Below are 14,606 nucleotides of genomic sequence, written 5' to 3'. Positions count from 1 at the left end.
TTTACATAGTAGTCATATTTGCTTTAGATCAGTGGTAACTATGATTGAATTTTCTAATGGTAGCTGTATTGTTAGTTAGAGAGACAACCATTCACTGGTAACTATGATATTTTAACCATAAAATTTAATTAATATACAGGATGTCTATGGTTAAAGTTTCTCCATTAAGAGCATGTTGTAACTGTAGCAAATAAGAGGATTGACAGAGAAATTTGTATACAAACTGTACGCGATGAGAAAAAAAAAATTGCAAAAGTAAAAATTTAGTTAAAGCTTCCGATATAGGGCGCATTATAGGAAAATTTTCGAAACAAAACACAGTAAATAACGGAGGCCAAACCTAAAGTGCCATTTTAATCTGTTAGGATACGTGTCTTCACGGATACGCTCTGCTGTAACCCAATAATAAGTATATGTACTTCGTTAATAATACATCACTTCATACTTCATAGAATATTTTTATACATCACTAATTATACTTCATGAATAAAATATGAATTCTATTGTAACTATTGAAATAAAATGACGTTTCACCAGATAATTTCTGTACATTAGACATATATAAGACAAGCTGCGAATAAGATGATATTCTGGTGTTAATATAGGCCTAATATAAATACTGTTATTAACTTCTATTATTATGTTTATATATTTATAATATCAAAAGAAGAATTTCAACGATTTCAGTCGTAATAAGGTCAGTTTTATTACAATAATATCGATATTTTCTTCTTCCTTAAGTTATGAAGAAATTGTTTCTTCCACTCTATTTTAAATTATAAAGAAAGTTAGAAAATTAATTAATGCTTAAAATATTTTATCATATTTTAAAGCTATATCTTAATTCAGAAACGAGTGAAATGAGTTCGTAAATGTTATAGATATTTTGCAATTAATGCAGCAATTATTACATTTCAAGTAGAATTTAATATTTATTTTCTTCTATCCAAAAATTAAAAAATTTTTTAAATATTACAAAAAACTACAGAATATTAAAAGTATTATGGTATTATCGTTAATCTTGTGAATACGTTTAAATGGTAAATACTCAATAATTTTAGATATAGACTTTATAATAAGAGAATGATTAGTTGTAAAGTGCATTCTGTTAATTTAAAAAAATTTCTTTATTTTATAATTATAAATTCTTGATTAATAAAATTGTTCTCTAAATGTTGTAAAAGTAAAGTTTAAAACAATTAATAACTAAAATAATAATAAACACATTTAAAATTATTACGATGGAAAATGCAAACGGAGTTGTACAGTAAATCCCCTAAAAAAATATATTTTGTTTTATCCTAATGTTACTATCTTCTGTCCGGCTGACTGTCTGTTCTTCCTTAATCTGAGGAGTGGAGTGAGATAGATGAAAGACGACACCATGTATGGAAATCATAAAGGAATAACTCCTCATTTAACTGTACGTAACTTTCCATTGCAAACAGGAAGTCACGTTATTTCAGTTCAAAATTTTTCCCGAAAAGACGTTAGATAGATGACCGGCAGGATTCTGTTGATAACAAAAAAGTATGATATATAGAAGCAAGTCGTTACTAATTTGAGATTGAGAGCATATACTTTGACTTAAATAAATTTAAAATATGATTAAAAATTGTTCAGGCATTGTGATGATGTCACAATAAAATAATTGTTCGTTTATCTTAAAATAAATTATATGCAATAAACTGAGTCAATACAGCGATAAAAGGAACTTAATTTGCATCTAAGCTAAATTTTTCTAAAAATTTAAGTCATTATACGTAGCAATATTTTCGTTATTATTGTACAATATTTTTGAAATTTACTTCTACACTCAAATCATATTAATATGTATTTTAACGCTAATTTTCATTACTTTACATGATACAGCTATTTTAATAAACTTTTTTTTTAATAAACTCTATAAAGTTGTAAAAAAATCTGTGAAAAGATATGTACTTATACACAGCAATAAATACAATACAGATAAGTTATATGTATTTGTTATAATAACTAGTAAGTCACATCGAGAATCTCGAGACGATGTTAATCGATATAGTTAGCCTGGGCGAGAAGTTTGAGCACTAATATGTCACAATTGAAAGTTTATTAGTTGGTAAGAAATGAAAAAATACGATGAAAGGTGCACATTAAAAAAATGTAATAAAGAAATTAAATTAAACTAAAGTAAAAAGTAAAAATGATACCATTTGTGAGTTGAGACTGAGGAAAATGTGTGTAAAACATAACGTCGGTGAGTCGCTTGACACGGTTAGAATACGGCTAGAAAATTTCCGATGTGATCAGAGGAAGTTCAGCTTAAATGCTGACACGTTGACGAAAGTAGATGACAAATAGTTTAATGGTACTGGTTCGGGCATGTAGTTACAGCAGATGCGATCGAAGAGCTAGATACGTGGCGATATCCAGTAAGGATGAGGGTCGTAAATCTGATTCCATTTTTGAACTCGGATATTTGTTCCGTAATTCGACTGAAATTTACGAAATTCTGGAAAAGTTCGAAGCAACTGTGTGGCTTTATAATCCAAAAAAAGAGAACCTAAAAATGTCAAAATACTTTTTTGTGTTATTAAGTATCGAAGAGGAGAGAGTCGACATTTTCGTTTTTTGAATGTATCTTTTCGCAGAGTCAATTATATTTTCCAGAACGTAATTTATGCACATGTCAGGATTCCATTGAGAATTTTGACACCAAAATCATCAAATTATAACGTGGTTAGACACGAAAGCGCAAATAGCCTGTGCTCGTCCAGGCTAATAAATTGAGCAACTGTATTGGTTGTCGCCTATTTTTCAAAGTAATTTCCGTTGCTACATTTTTCAATTATGATTGTTTATAACAATAAATAAAGTTTTACAAGTTAAAAATATTCTTAACAGCGTGAGTGCAGAACGTAAATAGCGCCAAAATATAGAATATTTTGTCGCTATTTACTCTAAATGAAAAATAAATTATTAAATGGTGGAAATTACAAAATTATTAAACAAATTTCAAATTAAAGGTTTATGTATTAGGTAGATCGATGCTATTACATTTCCGTGGTTAAAAATCGAAAGAATAAGGAGATAATGAGGACGGTGTATATCCAGTAGGGTCGGATTTAATGACGATTTTCGTCGTTATTAGAATTTACAATGTTTTATAAAACTCACCCGTACCCTCAAAATTAAGCTTCTTGCATTTTATAATACAGTGGTGCCTCATATAACGTACTTAATCCGTTCCAGGTGCACGTCCGTTATACGAAACGCATTTTCCCATAGATTTACATGTTAAAACATCTAATTCGTTCCGCAGCATAAAATAACCGTACTGTATCATAAAAAAATGAACATGGGGTGCGTTCTTTTATTCCTCCGCGTAACTCTGCGCGAGCGACATCCGTTTAAAAATTCCTGCGGAACGCGTTCCTAAATTCCGGTGGGAGTGCACGCCGTCGAACGGCAAAAACGGCCGTTGTAGCAGTAGTTTACGGCGGAAAGCAACATGGCGTCCTCCATGGCTCAGATAGTTTCGTTTCCGGGTCCATTATGTGGTTTTATGAATGAAAATTTAGAAATTGTGAAAGCGCGAGTTAGCGCTCGCGGTGATGTAAGTGTCTTTACGAATTTTTTTCGAGGCTATTTTGAATGCTCTTTCAACAAATAATCCATTTATGGTTAAATTTTACAATTTGGACCCTTCTTTTGCCTTTTAAAGCTCATATTTTAGAATTATAGATTCCTCCATCACGATACTATCGATAGTGCGGGCGCCGCCATCTTTCTTTCTTTCACCGTCGTTCCTAAATGCCTACAAACAGCAGCGCACTCCCGTAGTAGCGGAGACGCAGAGCGACCGCTATTAAAGAACGCACCCATGGACAGTCACCAATTATGCCGGAAAGTTCGTTGTTCGCAGCCAGTCCGTTGCTCGAGTCACGTAACGGCCAAACAGAAAGTCCGTTGTTCGCAGCGCCGTTATTCGAGGCGTACGTTATACGAGGCACCACTGTAATTGAAAATATAAAAAAATTTTTAAAATAAATTATAACAGATGACGCCACCAAATATTGTCGAGAAAGAAAAGCAATTCGTTGCTGGAATTTTTTCGAATAATATTAGGCCCGAGACATATGTAATTTGGCATCTCCCGTATCAAAATGAATATTCAAACGGCCATCATTAGAATACCGGTATCTTCTACTTTAGACTTACTCTCGAATAAAAATGCAATCGTTTAATTAAATATGTTATTATTTTTCTCTTTTCGATAGCTAAGCAAATTTTGCATGCATTCACGTAGAACATTTTAATAATAAGTTTTATCTGTAAAGCAGTTATTTCAACTCCTCTTTTCCTGTGATAAGTATGCATTCTAATTTTATTTTTACGTTTTTTTTTCCAACTAGACTACATTTAAATGTCTGGTATAAGAGCCAAAGGCACAGGATACACTAAATTCACTAAATAATTTTTATACGTTATATGCTGAAATGGGTGGGTTTTTTATGCTAAAAGATAGGATGTGTCGAACCATTTCGAAATACTTTATTTTCACTGTACTTCAATCTATTTCTAAATTTGTTTTCATTAAAAATCAGCTGTTCTTTACATCGTTAAAATTAAAAAAAAAAATATTATAACAACACGACATTTTCTTTTAATTGCTCACTCACACACTTCTTTTTGTTTTCTTTTGTAAAGTGCTGTATATCATAGACAATGAGAAATCATTTTATTTCGCGAGTGATGTCGAGGAAACAAAAGAATTATGTTATTGTTGTTTTATATAGTATCCGATTTCACCTTTATTTCATATACCTTTAATGAGGAACATTATGAATACAACGACAGAAGACAGAAACGAATCGCGTGAAGTTGAGGTAAAAATTCTAATTAATAATATTGTAATTAATTCTCCTTTTGTTATTATTATAAACAAGTAATATAAATTATATTTGTTGTTACCATATTGTTATATTATATCATATAATATTGGCTACATTTGGGTATTGTAACATAGGCCTCAAGCATAAGTAACAGAGTGGGTTCCGACTACTTAAAAATTGATAACATAAGAAAGAAAATTGTCTATGAAGTGTAATAAATATATATACAAAGAAATAATCATGTCTCATATGTAACAGAGTTAGAGTTTCATCTACAACACGTGATCCACATATATAGTATAAATGAAGTATCGATGTCTAAAACTAGATAGTAAATAAAACTGATAAAAATAATAAACAAAACAACACTAATTAATTAACACTAACAGAGAAATGTATTACTTCATTGAGAACATTACGGTCTCTGGATTATCGCTACACACTCTACATATACGAACATACAGAATAGACTTGCTACTACCGAATTATGCCCACTGTGCCAGTTTTTCCATTGAACATGGGCATTCCACGTTATCCCAAACTTGACTGGGTTTTACACGCACCATCTGTTGGTTGAAAAAAAAAATTAAAACTGAAATTTTCGAGTTTTTCTCAGTTTATAGCTTAGGCTTGATTAAAATTTTCAATTTCATGATGAAGTTCAGCATTCAGAAGGTATAATGATGGCTTGAAAACCTCTTTGGCATTCTGTTACTAATGAAAGTATGAAGGTAATTTGACTAACAATACAATGTGGTCGTGTAACTTTTAAGAAAATTGCAATATTTCACACCTAAACTCTTATTTCTTTAAACTAAACATACCAATCGTTATAAAGGTTAATTAATCGAGATAAGTATAGAAAAAGCTTTATTCGTACATATTATCTGTCTCTTTCTATTCCGATTTTCGTTTATTTTCAACAAGTTTCATTATTCATTTACACCAAAGACGATAAATAATATATGAAACATTATATTCAACATTCGTAAATGAGACGCAAATACATACATTATTGTTAACGCCACTACATATCTTGTCACAACATAGCACAACTGCAAAAATTGATTTTTTTTTCGGTTACTGTTTAGAATTCTACTGCAAACAGATTTATGTAACTGGTTTTATTACAATTTATTGGTAAAGATTGAATATTTTTGTCCTAACGATCTACAATACGTAGTATATACAATGTGGTAAACACTAAAATTGTACGTTTCGGTAGGTAACTACGAAAGAATTTCAAGACTTTACAGGTCTTATCGGTACATTTGGAAAATGGCAAAAGATTTTATTCGGAATGTTGGCATGGTCTATCATTGTTTCGTCACTAAACAATTTAAATTGGCCCTTCTTGGCATACAAGGTGGATTATTGGTGCGCAAGAACACCTAAATACATGAACTTGTCCGTGGAAGAGTGGAAAAATATCAGCGCACCCCTGGAGAGCAGAAACGGGAGAACAACACATAGTCGATGTGAAGTATACGATATTGACGATGCAGAATATGGAAAAAACTTTTCAAAGATTCCTTGTCGCTCGTGGGAATACGATCATTCACAATATAAAAACAGTGTCATTGAAAAGGTAACAATAAAAACTTTTTAATTAAATATATATTCGAAGATTGATTTTCTTCAGATAAAATCAATATTCGAATACACATTTGATTTTCAGTGGAATTTAGTTTGTGAAAGTTCTTGGTTGAGTTCTCTCGCCGGCTCTTCATACTTCGTGGGATTCCTTGTGTCCGCTATTGTATCTGGTCAGTTATCCGATAGGTCTGGAAACTTTGTCTTTAATTTCATTAAAATGTTTTAGTTTTATAACACGTATTAATTATATCAATATTTACGTAGATATGGCAGAAGACCAGTGATAATATCGGGTCTCGTGCTTCATATAACCTTTGGAATTATTTTTTCTTTCTCTCCGTATTACTGGATGTTTGCTATTTCGCGTTTCTTCGTATCTGCAGGAATCACAGCATATAGTCTGACGTTCTATGTATATGGTAAGTAATAAACTGAATTCTTACACTTAATAGAAAGATAATATTCTTTGACAATGTTCACATGCAACATTACAATTCATTATCTGAATTATTCATATGATAATAGTTGTAAAATTAATTTTCGAAGTGTTTGTATCATAAACGTAAAAATAACTATTGTAGTGACAATCTAAATTTATTTTAATTTTTTATCGTTACGAATATCTTGAAACTGTACTTTTGTATCATTGTGCTTTTTGTATGCACGAATTTAACTTTAAAAATTTAAGTTGTACCAATTGCGAAAAATTAGAGAACGCAATAATTAAAAGACTTGAAAATACAGAAACATGTATTAAGAATCAGTTGAACTGTTTGAATCAGATAAATAATATGATAATTTTGTAGCTGCAAATAACAAAGAATTTCCATTGTTTCATACATGTATGTAAATTTAATTTCATTCTTAATGTGTTAACTTCAGGTCAGTCAACTGAATTACAGTAGAGCGTCGTTAATTGGAACGTTGGTAATTGAAATGGCCGGAAATTGGAACGATTTTCAGTCGGACTGTGTCGTGCTGAATCGAACGTTTTTGATACTAGATTTACTTCTAAAGTATAATTTTCATGTTTTTATATTCTTCAATATATTTATTTTGTTTGTACAAAATAAAGAAATAATTTTTAACGATACAATAGCCTCGATTATTATTATAAAAATTTTCGTTAGGCTTAAAATCGACGAAAATTCAACACGCAACGGAGAAAAATTCAACAGGAAGCGATACGCAACGGAGAAAAATTTGAACATCGGACAGGTTAATATATTTTTTCGTACAAAGTCGGAAATTGGAAGAAATGACTAATTGGAACAATCCCAGTCCCCAATTGACGCCAATTTTGGACGCTCTACTGTACTAGTATTTGATTTCAGATACAATACAGATTTCCATGAAGTATATAAGCAATTATTACCGACAAATTGGATAATTTTGGATCATCAAAATTAATCATATCAAATTTCCACCTCAATGTTTTATAATTAAGTTATAGTTTCAGATACGTTTTCAAAAATTTAACGTCGTTTTTGTTTTTATTTAACAATACTAACTGATGTTTGTATATAGTTTTAGAAGTTGTCGGACCAGCACACAGAGAAAAGAGCATGGTAATCGTTTGTTTCTCTTTGATATTTGGATTGCTCATAATTCCAGGAATATCTTGGTTTCTCAACAATTGGACTTATATTCAGTTATGTTGTACTTTGCCGTCCATTCTATTACTCATATTCATCAGGTAACGTTTATTTACGCTTAATGTGTTAATTGTTTTTATGTTATGAAAATATGATTTTGATTAGTTTTACACCGGAGTCTCCAAGATGGCTGCTTACTAACGGTAGACTACGTAAAGCCGAAGAAGTTATACGTAAAATAATGATAAAGAATAAAAGATACACAGATGATTTAACCGAAATTATTGAAGAACTTTATTGGAAAATTAAAACGGTAAATCGATTTCAATAATAAGTAATTTAAGGTTTGTACTGAATGACGAACCCCTGAAAATTTTAAATAAGATACTTTCAGCTGATAATTGATCATTATTATAAAGTACACAGCATTGTATTTCAGATGTACAAAGTATATTATACTATAAATTTATCGTGGTACCGGCAGAGACGGCGTTAGTAACATCGCACGCAAATAATACAATAAAAACTGTAAAATGTTTGGGTACATCATTTAGTATGTGATTCCAAATGAATTCCAAATTTTTGAAGGATTCAATTTATGTTTCGAAGTAATACACGAAATTTCACGTAACGAATATCCAAGACAGCTAGGTCGTCAAAGGTTGTGTTATTACCTAGAAATTGAATAGAGTCAAGAAGGGACATAAATCTTTTATATATTTCTGAATAAATGTCTGTCCGCTATATGAATTAAAGAGAAACCGTCCTCGGAGTAGTAAAAGGGTCTAACAGACATCTTTTCACCAGGAAACTGACGGTATGATTTCGAATTACTAAACTGGCACTTATGATTGGATATTAATTAAAAATCACCGATATAAAATCGGCGAGACACCCGGATTTTTTACTAACGTTGGTGCAGTTCATTCTTCGTAATCTTAGTAAAATTTAACACGAGAATCTGGTAATTTTTTGTGCAAATATAATTGAAATCGAAACTGGTTTTCAAGTTTTTGTGGTTTACCCCGTAATGCATTAAAAATAGGATAAACTGTTATTTCAGGGAAGTATTAATAAATTAATTCAATTCAAACCATCTTATATTCCTTCACACATCTCGTTATTATGATCCCGGATGTTATGTATATGTGGTAGACGAATTGGAAAATCCAACTCATGTAAAGAGCGCCGTAATTTTACAATGGCCTGGTATATTAAAAAATCATCTTCTATTTGCTATTTAGCCTGTCATTTCTTAGGCGTTTTGCATCAGCCTACAGAGCTTTATGCAATTTAAGAAAGTGAACTTCAGTTTGTTCAATTAGCCTGATCGATTCTAGTCTTATTGTATTGTCTTCAGCGCTAGCATAACGTTTCTTCTTTTTTGTGTTAGTACAGTTAGTCATGCCTTCAAACACATCATTTTTTGTGTATATCTAGAGTGACTTAGAAATGGAGATGGATATAGGAAGTACATTTGTCAGAAAAGAAAATATGTCGGATAATGATACTGTAAATGGCTCCGAAGAAGAAGCATGTTGTATGAATTTGAAATTTAATGAAAAAATGAAAGAATATAGTAGTAAGTATGATAACATACTTCTTTATCTTAAAGTATTCGAAAAAATTATATTTTTCTTCCAGGTCTGACTTATGGATATTATATAACTAAAAAACTCTTCTAAGACATTGTGTTAACAATGAATAAAAAAGATTACAGTTAAAAAGGTAAAAAGAAATCAACTTGCAGAGGAAAAAACTTTTTATTTACTTTAACAAACCCAAATGCATTTCGCCTCTTATGAAAGGCCTCTTCAGTAGGTTCGACTGTACACAGTCGAACCTACTGAAGAGTCTACCAATCTACCGTCTTAAAATATTTTCAGCAGTTCCGGCGAAAGTTGCGCCGGAACTCCTGAAAATATTTTAAGACTTTAATTCACCTTATATTTTGCAGAGTGACAACTGAAGAGAGTTCATTGAGCAATTTTCAGTTATATGGCCTGGATGTAAAATAGCGCAGGATGAACCCGACCCACAATCTCATGGGAGCGTAAAGCAATGTAATCAGGAATTTGAAAATATGTAACGTGCATGGATAGATGATACTTGTACTACAGACTGGATAATAGGCTGCTGTTTCGTCCAATGGCGAAATAACTCTTCTAAGCATCGAACCTACTGAAGAGGCCTTTCATAAGAGGCGAAATGCATTTGGGTTTGTTAAAGTAAATAAAAAGTTTTTTCTTCTGCAAGTTGATTTCTTTTTACCTTTTTAACTGTAATCTTTTTTATTCATTGTTAACACAATGTTTTAGAACAGTTGAACAATGTTTTTAGTTATACAATATCCATAAGTCAGACCTGGAAGAAAAATATAATTTTTTCGTATACTTTAAGATAAAGAAGAATAGAAAGTCTGACTCCATTGTTTTTTATAATTATTTTGGAATATGATAACATGATTAAAAAGAACCTTCGACCACTTCAAGTGTAAATGAAGCAAACCGTGAAATTTAAGACTCAAGAAACTATTTAGGAGAAGAGAAGTAGCAAGCAATAAGGACTAATTAGGAAATATGATACAACGGAAATCGAGATAAACGAGCTTTAATTAAGAAAAGAAAAAGCATTTACGATATAGTTTTAGTATTTCTTCGTATTGAAAATTATTTTGACATATTACTTCAATTTTAAGTCGTGGAAAGGTCATGGAAGTCGTGATAAAATGTTATTTGCTCTGAAAAATAAGTTTCACATTTCAAGACCGGTTATTGAGATATTTGTATTGCTATATATGTACAATTCTAAGTAGTTTGAATTCACAAAAACATTGCCGATGGCCAATCACTGCGAAGGATTTTAATCTTTGGGGACAAGCTGATTTGATTGATTTTTCAATCTACTCCCAGTAGAGACTACAAATGGTTAGTGAACTACCAAGATCACGTAACAAAATTTTGTGTTCTTCGCCATTTGAAAAAAAAACGTGCAGCGAAAGTTGCGCCGAAACTGCTGAAAATATTTTAAAACTTTAATTCACCTTATATTTTTTGCAGAGTGACAACTGAAGAGAGTTCATTGAGCAATTTTCAGTTATATGGCCTGGATGTAAAATAGTGCAGGATGAACCCGACCCACAATCTCATGGGAGCGTAGAGCGATGCAATCAGGAATTTGAAAATATGTAACGTGCATGGATAGATGATACTTGTACTACAGACTGGATAATAGGCTGCTGTTTCGTCCAGTGGCGAAATAACTTTTCTAAGCATCGAGTTATAGGCAGAAGTCCGTATACAGCACACTTTGGATCAGAACCGAAATTAGGGTTAGGGTCAACAAATATTTAACCAGAAATTTTACAAACTCTTCATAGTGAAGTTGATTTGGTGCAACTTAAGGAAAGCAGATTAGAACGAGAAGCCGTTGAGGAAGTAAGCGGAAATAAGGAGGAAAATTTTGAGAGAGTTGTTCTGTTTGTGTACGCCATCTGAATGAATCAAACTTAATATTATGTTCGTCGTGTGCGATGAGAGATCATAAGAATTGTGCTTGAGCATTGGAGGATATCTAAAGACATTGATGACGTTTATGTTTTTAACACTTTCAAGAGAGAAGAAAAATTGCAGAGGAACATCAACAAAACATCACACAGAAGCCACAAAACAGCAGCAGAAAAAAATGAAATTATTACAAAAAAATTAAAACCTGTTACAGTTGGGAAACTTTATTTTATTGAACGTTCCTAAGGCTGACCGAGGGCCATTAGACTCCCAAAATGTAAGAGGAAAAATTCTTCATGCAAACGTAATGAGTTTATCAAATTGGAAGAAAGGACGGAATAATTAAGACCTGGTTCAGTAAAAGTGATATTCAGATTTCTGGGACACAAATTCTTGAAAACATTCCAGAAAAATATGTATCTTTACGTGAAGCTGTGACGGACAAATGAAAGTTTGGGGGACAAGGATTTGCCAGTTGTAGTGCATAGTATAAAAAAATGTCAAACAAAAGATGCGCGCGTCAGAAGGTAAACCAAATTTCCGTTTTATTGTAATTTTAGTCTTGATTCACAATTCATGTTGAGGTTATTCATATTAAGTTTCAACTAATTTATAAGGAAATTGATTTTGATTGTTTTCATATTTAAAAAATTGTTATTTTAATCTGTTATTTCCATCAGAATTAAGGAATGCGATAGATTTGTTCTAATCTTATTTACACGAACAACACCAAACTCAGGTTTGGAACCATGGGAGCTAAGGGGGCTTAAGCCCTCTCCAATGGTACAAACAAGACAATTAAAATAAACATTTCAAACTTTAAAAAATTGTTTTCAAAAAATTTAGAAATATTGTTTTTCACATCATTCTTAATCAAATTGTTTATACGTGTTAATAAAAGGTTCCTATAACTATTCATATATTTTAATTTTTTGCGTTAGCCTGCCTGTATTTGAATTTTTCTAGATCCGCTACTCTCTAAACTGTTTGCTTCTTTGTAATAAATATATAATTAATACTAGATATGATTTTAGCTTTATATGTATTTTTATTGTACAGAACGAGGAGAAGAGGAAAATAAACTTTTTGCACTTAATCAGAAATAAAGAGTTACGCAAGATTACTTTCATGCTGTACATCTTATGGTAAGCATTAGACATAACTCCGTCTATTGTTTAAAAATCTATTAAACTAATAAATTGTAATGCATCTGTTAATAATATAGCTGTCAAAATCGAATTTAACAAAATTACATCACTAGCAGGTAAGCCCGGAGTTGCTCGGGCAAAAGTAACGATAACGAAGATTAAGATTATTACGTTATAGTCAACCTTACCCGTTTTCACAGAATGCAAGAATTGGATCCCCCTGTTTCCGGACTAATTAGAGAATTTTTAGATGGGTCTAAAAATATGTTTGATTTCCTGCGAAAACGAAAAAAAATGCATCTGTGTCTTGCGCGTCGCTTTCTCTTAACAATTCCATTGTTGACACTTCCATTGTTACTTAACACTTTCATTGTTACGTAACACTTACATTGTTGATGGAAGTGTTAAGCCTTAATCCTGTCCCTCTCCCCCGTGGAAAGGAATTTCGAAAAATCCCTTCTTAGTGTGCATTCTCGTGACGTACCCTAACTGTGTACCAAATTTCAACTTTCAACTCCTAACCGTTTGGGCTCTGCGCTGATTATTATTATTATTATTATTACCAACTCGTCTCGATTATATATATAGATTCATTGTGTAAATAGAACGTTTCACTTTACAAAAATAGAGTGCCACACACACCCCAACTGACTCCCTTCTTTTAACTTATTCTAATTATTTAAACACACTACTGAATCTATTCCACTACTTCCAGGTTAGTAATAGTGTTTGACTACTACGCATTATCATTGAATGCAGACATCACAGGAGGAAACATCTTTCTTTTATTCGTCTTATTTGCCTCATTACAATTTTGCGTCTTTGGTGTGTTAAATATTGTTTTGCCTCGCTTTGGAAGAAGACGTATTTTGATGTTTGGATACTTTTCAGCCGGCATCACTTCGATACTCGTTTCTGCTGTTCCAAACGGTAAGTCTGACTTCAATAATACTACTCGTTAAAATTACTTTTAGCACCAACAATAATGTTTTACATCTAAAAGTTTGTAAATTTGTTCTGAAACTTCCTGCCGTTTTTCGTATTATTATGATTCTGAATATTACGGTCTTTTGTAAACAGATCTTATATGGCTGAGGATTGTCTTCGTAGTGTTAAGCAGAGGCTGCATGTCTCTTGCAATAAACATAATATATGGATTTACTTCAGAATTGTACCCGACTGTAGTTCGTAACGTGGGTATCGGATCGTGTTCTACATTTGCAAGAATCGGAGCGATCGCTGCACCTTTTATGAAGGATCTTGTAGGAGTTCACACTCATCTTTAACATTGATTAACTTATTTATACTACTTTACAATATAATGTTATTCTATTTGTCACAGAGTGAAAAGGTGAGCTGGAGCATTCCCTTTATTATAGTAGGTGTATTGACTCTTTCGTCTGGATTGTGCATTTTGCCATTACCCGAGACCAAAAGTATTCGTTTGCACGATATTATTGTCAAGTAAGAAATTTTTAAGGAACATTTTAGAAAATAATTACATTTTATGTTATTATTTTTACTTAATCAACTCATATAAGATTTATAGAAATATTAGAAAATATATTGTTAAATTTTTGCAGTAATACAGCAGAAAATGAAGAGGAATAAAAAAATATAGACAAGAAGAACAAAGAACATTAAGTAATTTCTTCATTTTAAAAACACATACTAAAGATTACACGAGAAAGACTTTATTCTACATGGAAAACTTATTTATTTATGGTGAGAAGAAATAAATTAGTGTTATTTAAAGAATGTATAATTAAGTGGCCAGTAAGATGCCAGGAAAGCCTTTGTATGAAAAACAAGCGTCAAATGTTGTGACGTAGATTTGTTTTAAAATTCTTTTCACATATGAAAAAAATGGTATTATATTTATTATTT

At 31.6% G+C, this 14,606-nt stretch overlaps 1 protein-coding gene across 1 annotated transcript; it reads left to right on the top strand.

Moving 5' to 3' along the window:
• The first annotated feature begins 4,790 nt into the window (after window positions 1–4,790).
• On the top strand, window positions 4,791–14,330 carry LOC136972046 (organic cation transporter protein-like). The gene is made up of 11 exons (XM_067266593.1): window positions 4,791–4,868; window positions 6,100–6,462; window positions 6,553–6,656; window positions 6,735–6,889; window positions 7,998–8,166; window positions 8,231–8,378; window positions 12,631–12,716; window positions 13,435–13,649; window positions 13,800–13,981; window positions 14,062–14,183; window positions 14,303–14,330. Exons 1-11 carry the CDS (start codon window positions 4,812–4,814, stop codon window positions 14,328–14,330), a joined length of 1,629 nt encoding a protein of 542 aa, XP_067122694.1. The 5' UTR covers window positions 4,791–4,811.
• The last annotated feature ends 276 nt before the right edge of the window (window positions 14,331–14,606 follow it).

The sequence above is a fragment of the Centruroides vittatus genome, unplaced genomic scaffold (assembly GCF_030686945.1).
Source record: "Centruroides vittatus isolate TY-2023 unplaced genomic scaffold, ASM3068694v2 contig_2768, whole genome shotgun sequence".
Classification (NCBI taxonomy): domain Eukaryota; kingdom Metazoa; phylum Arthropoda; class Arachnida; order Scorpiones; family Buthidae; genus Centruroides; species Centruroides vittatus.
The sequence above is the reverse complement of the archived record's forward strand: the minus strand, read 5'-3'. Positions and strand labels throughout refer to the sequence as shown.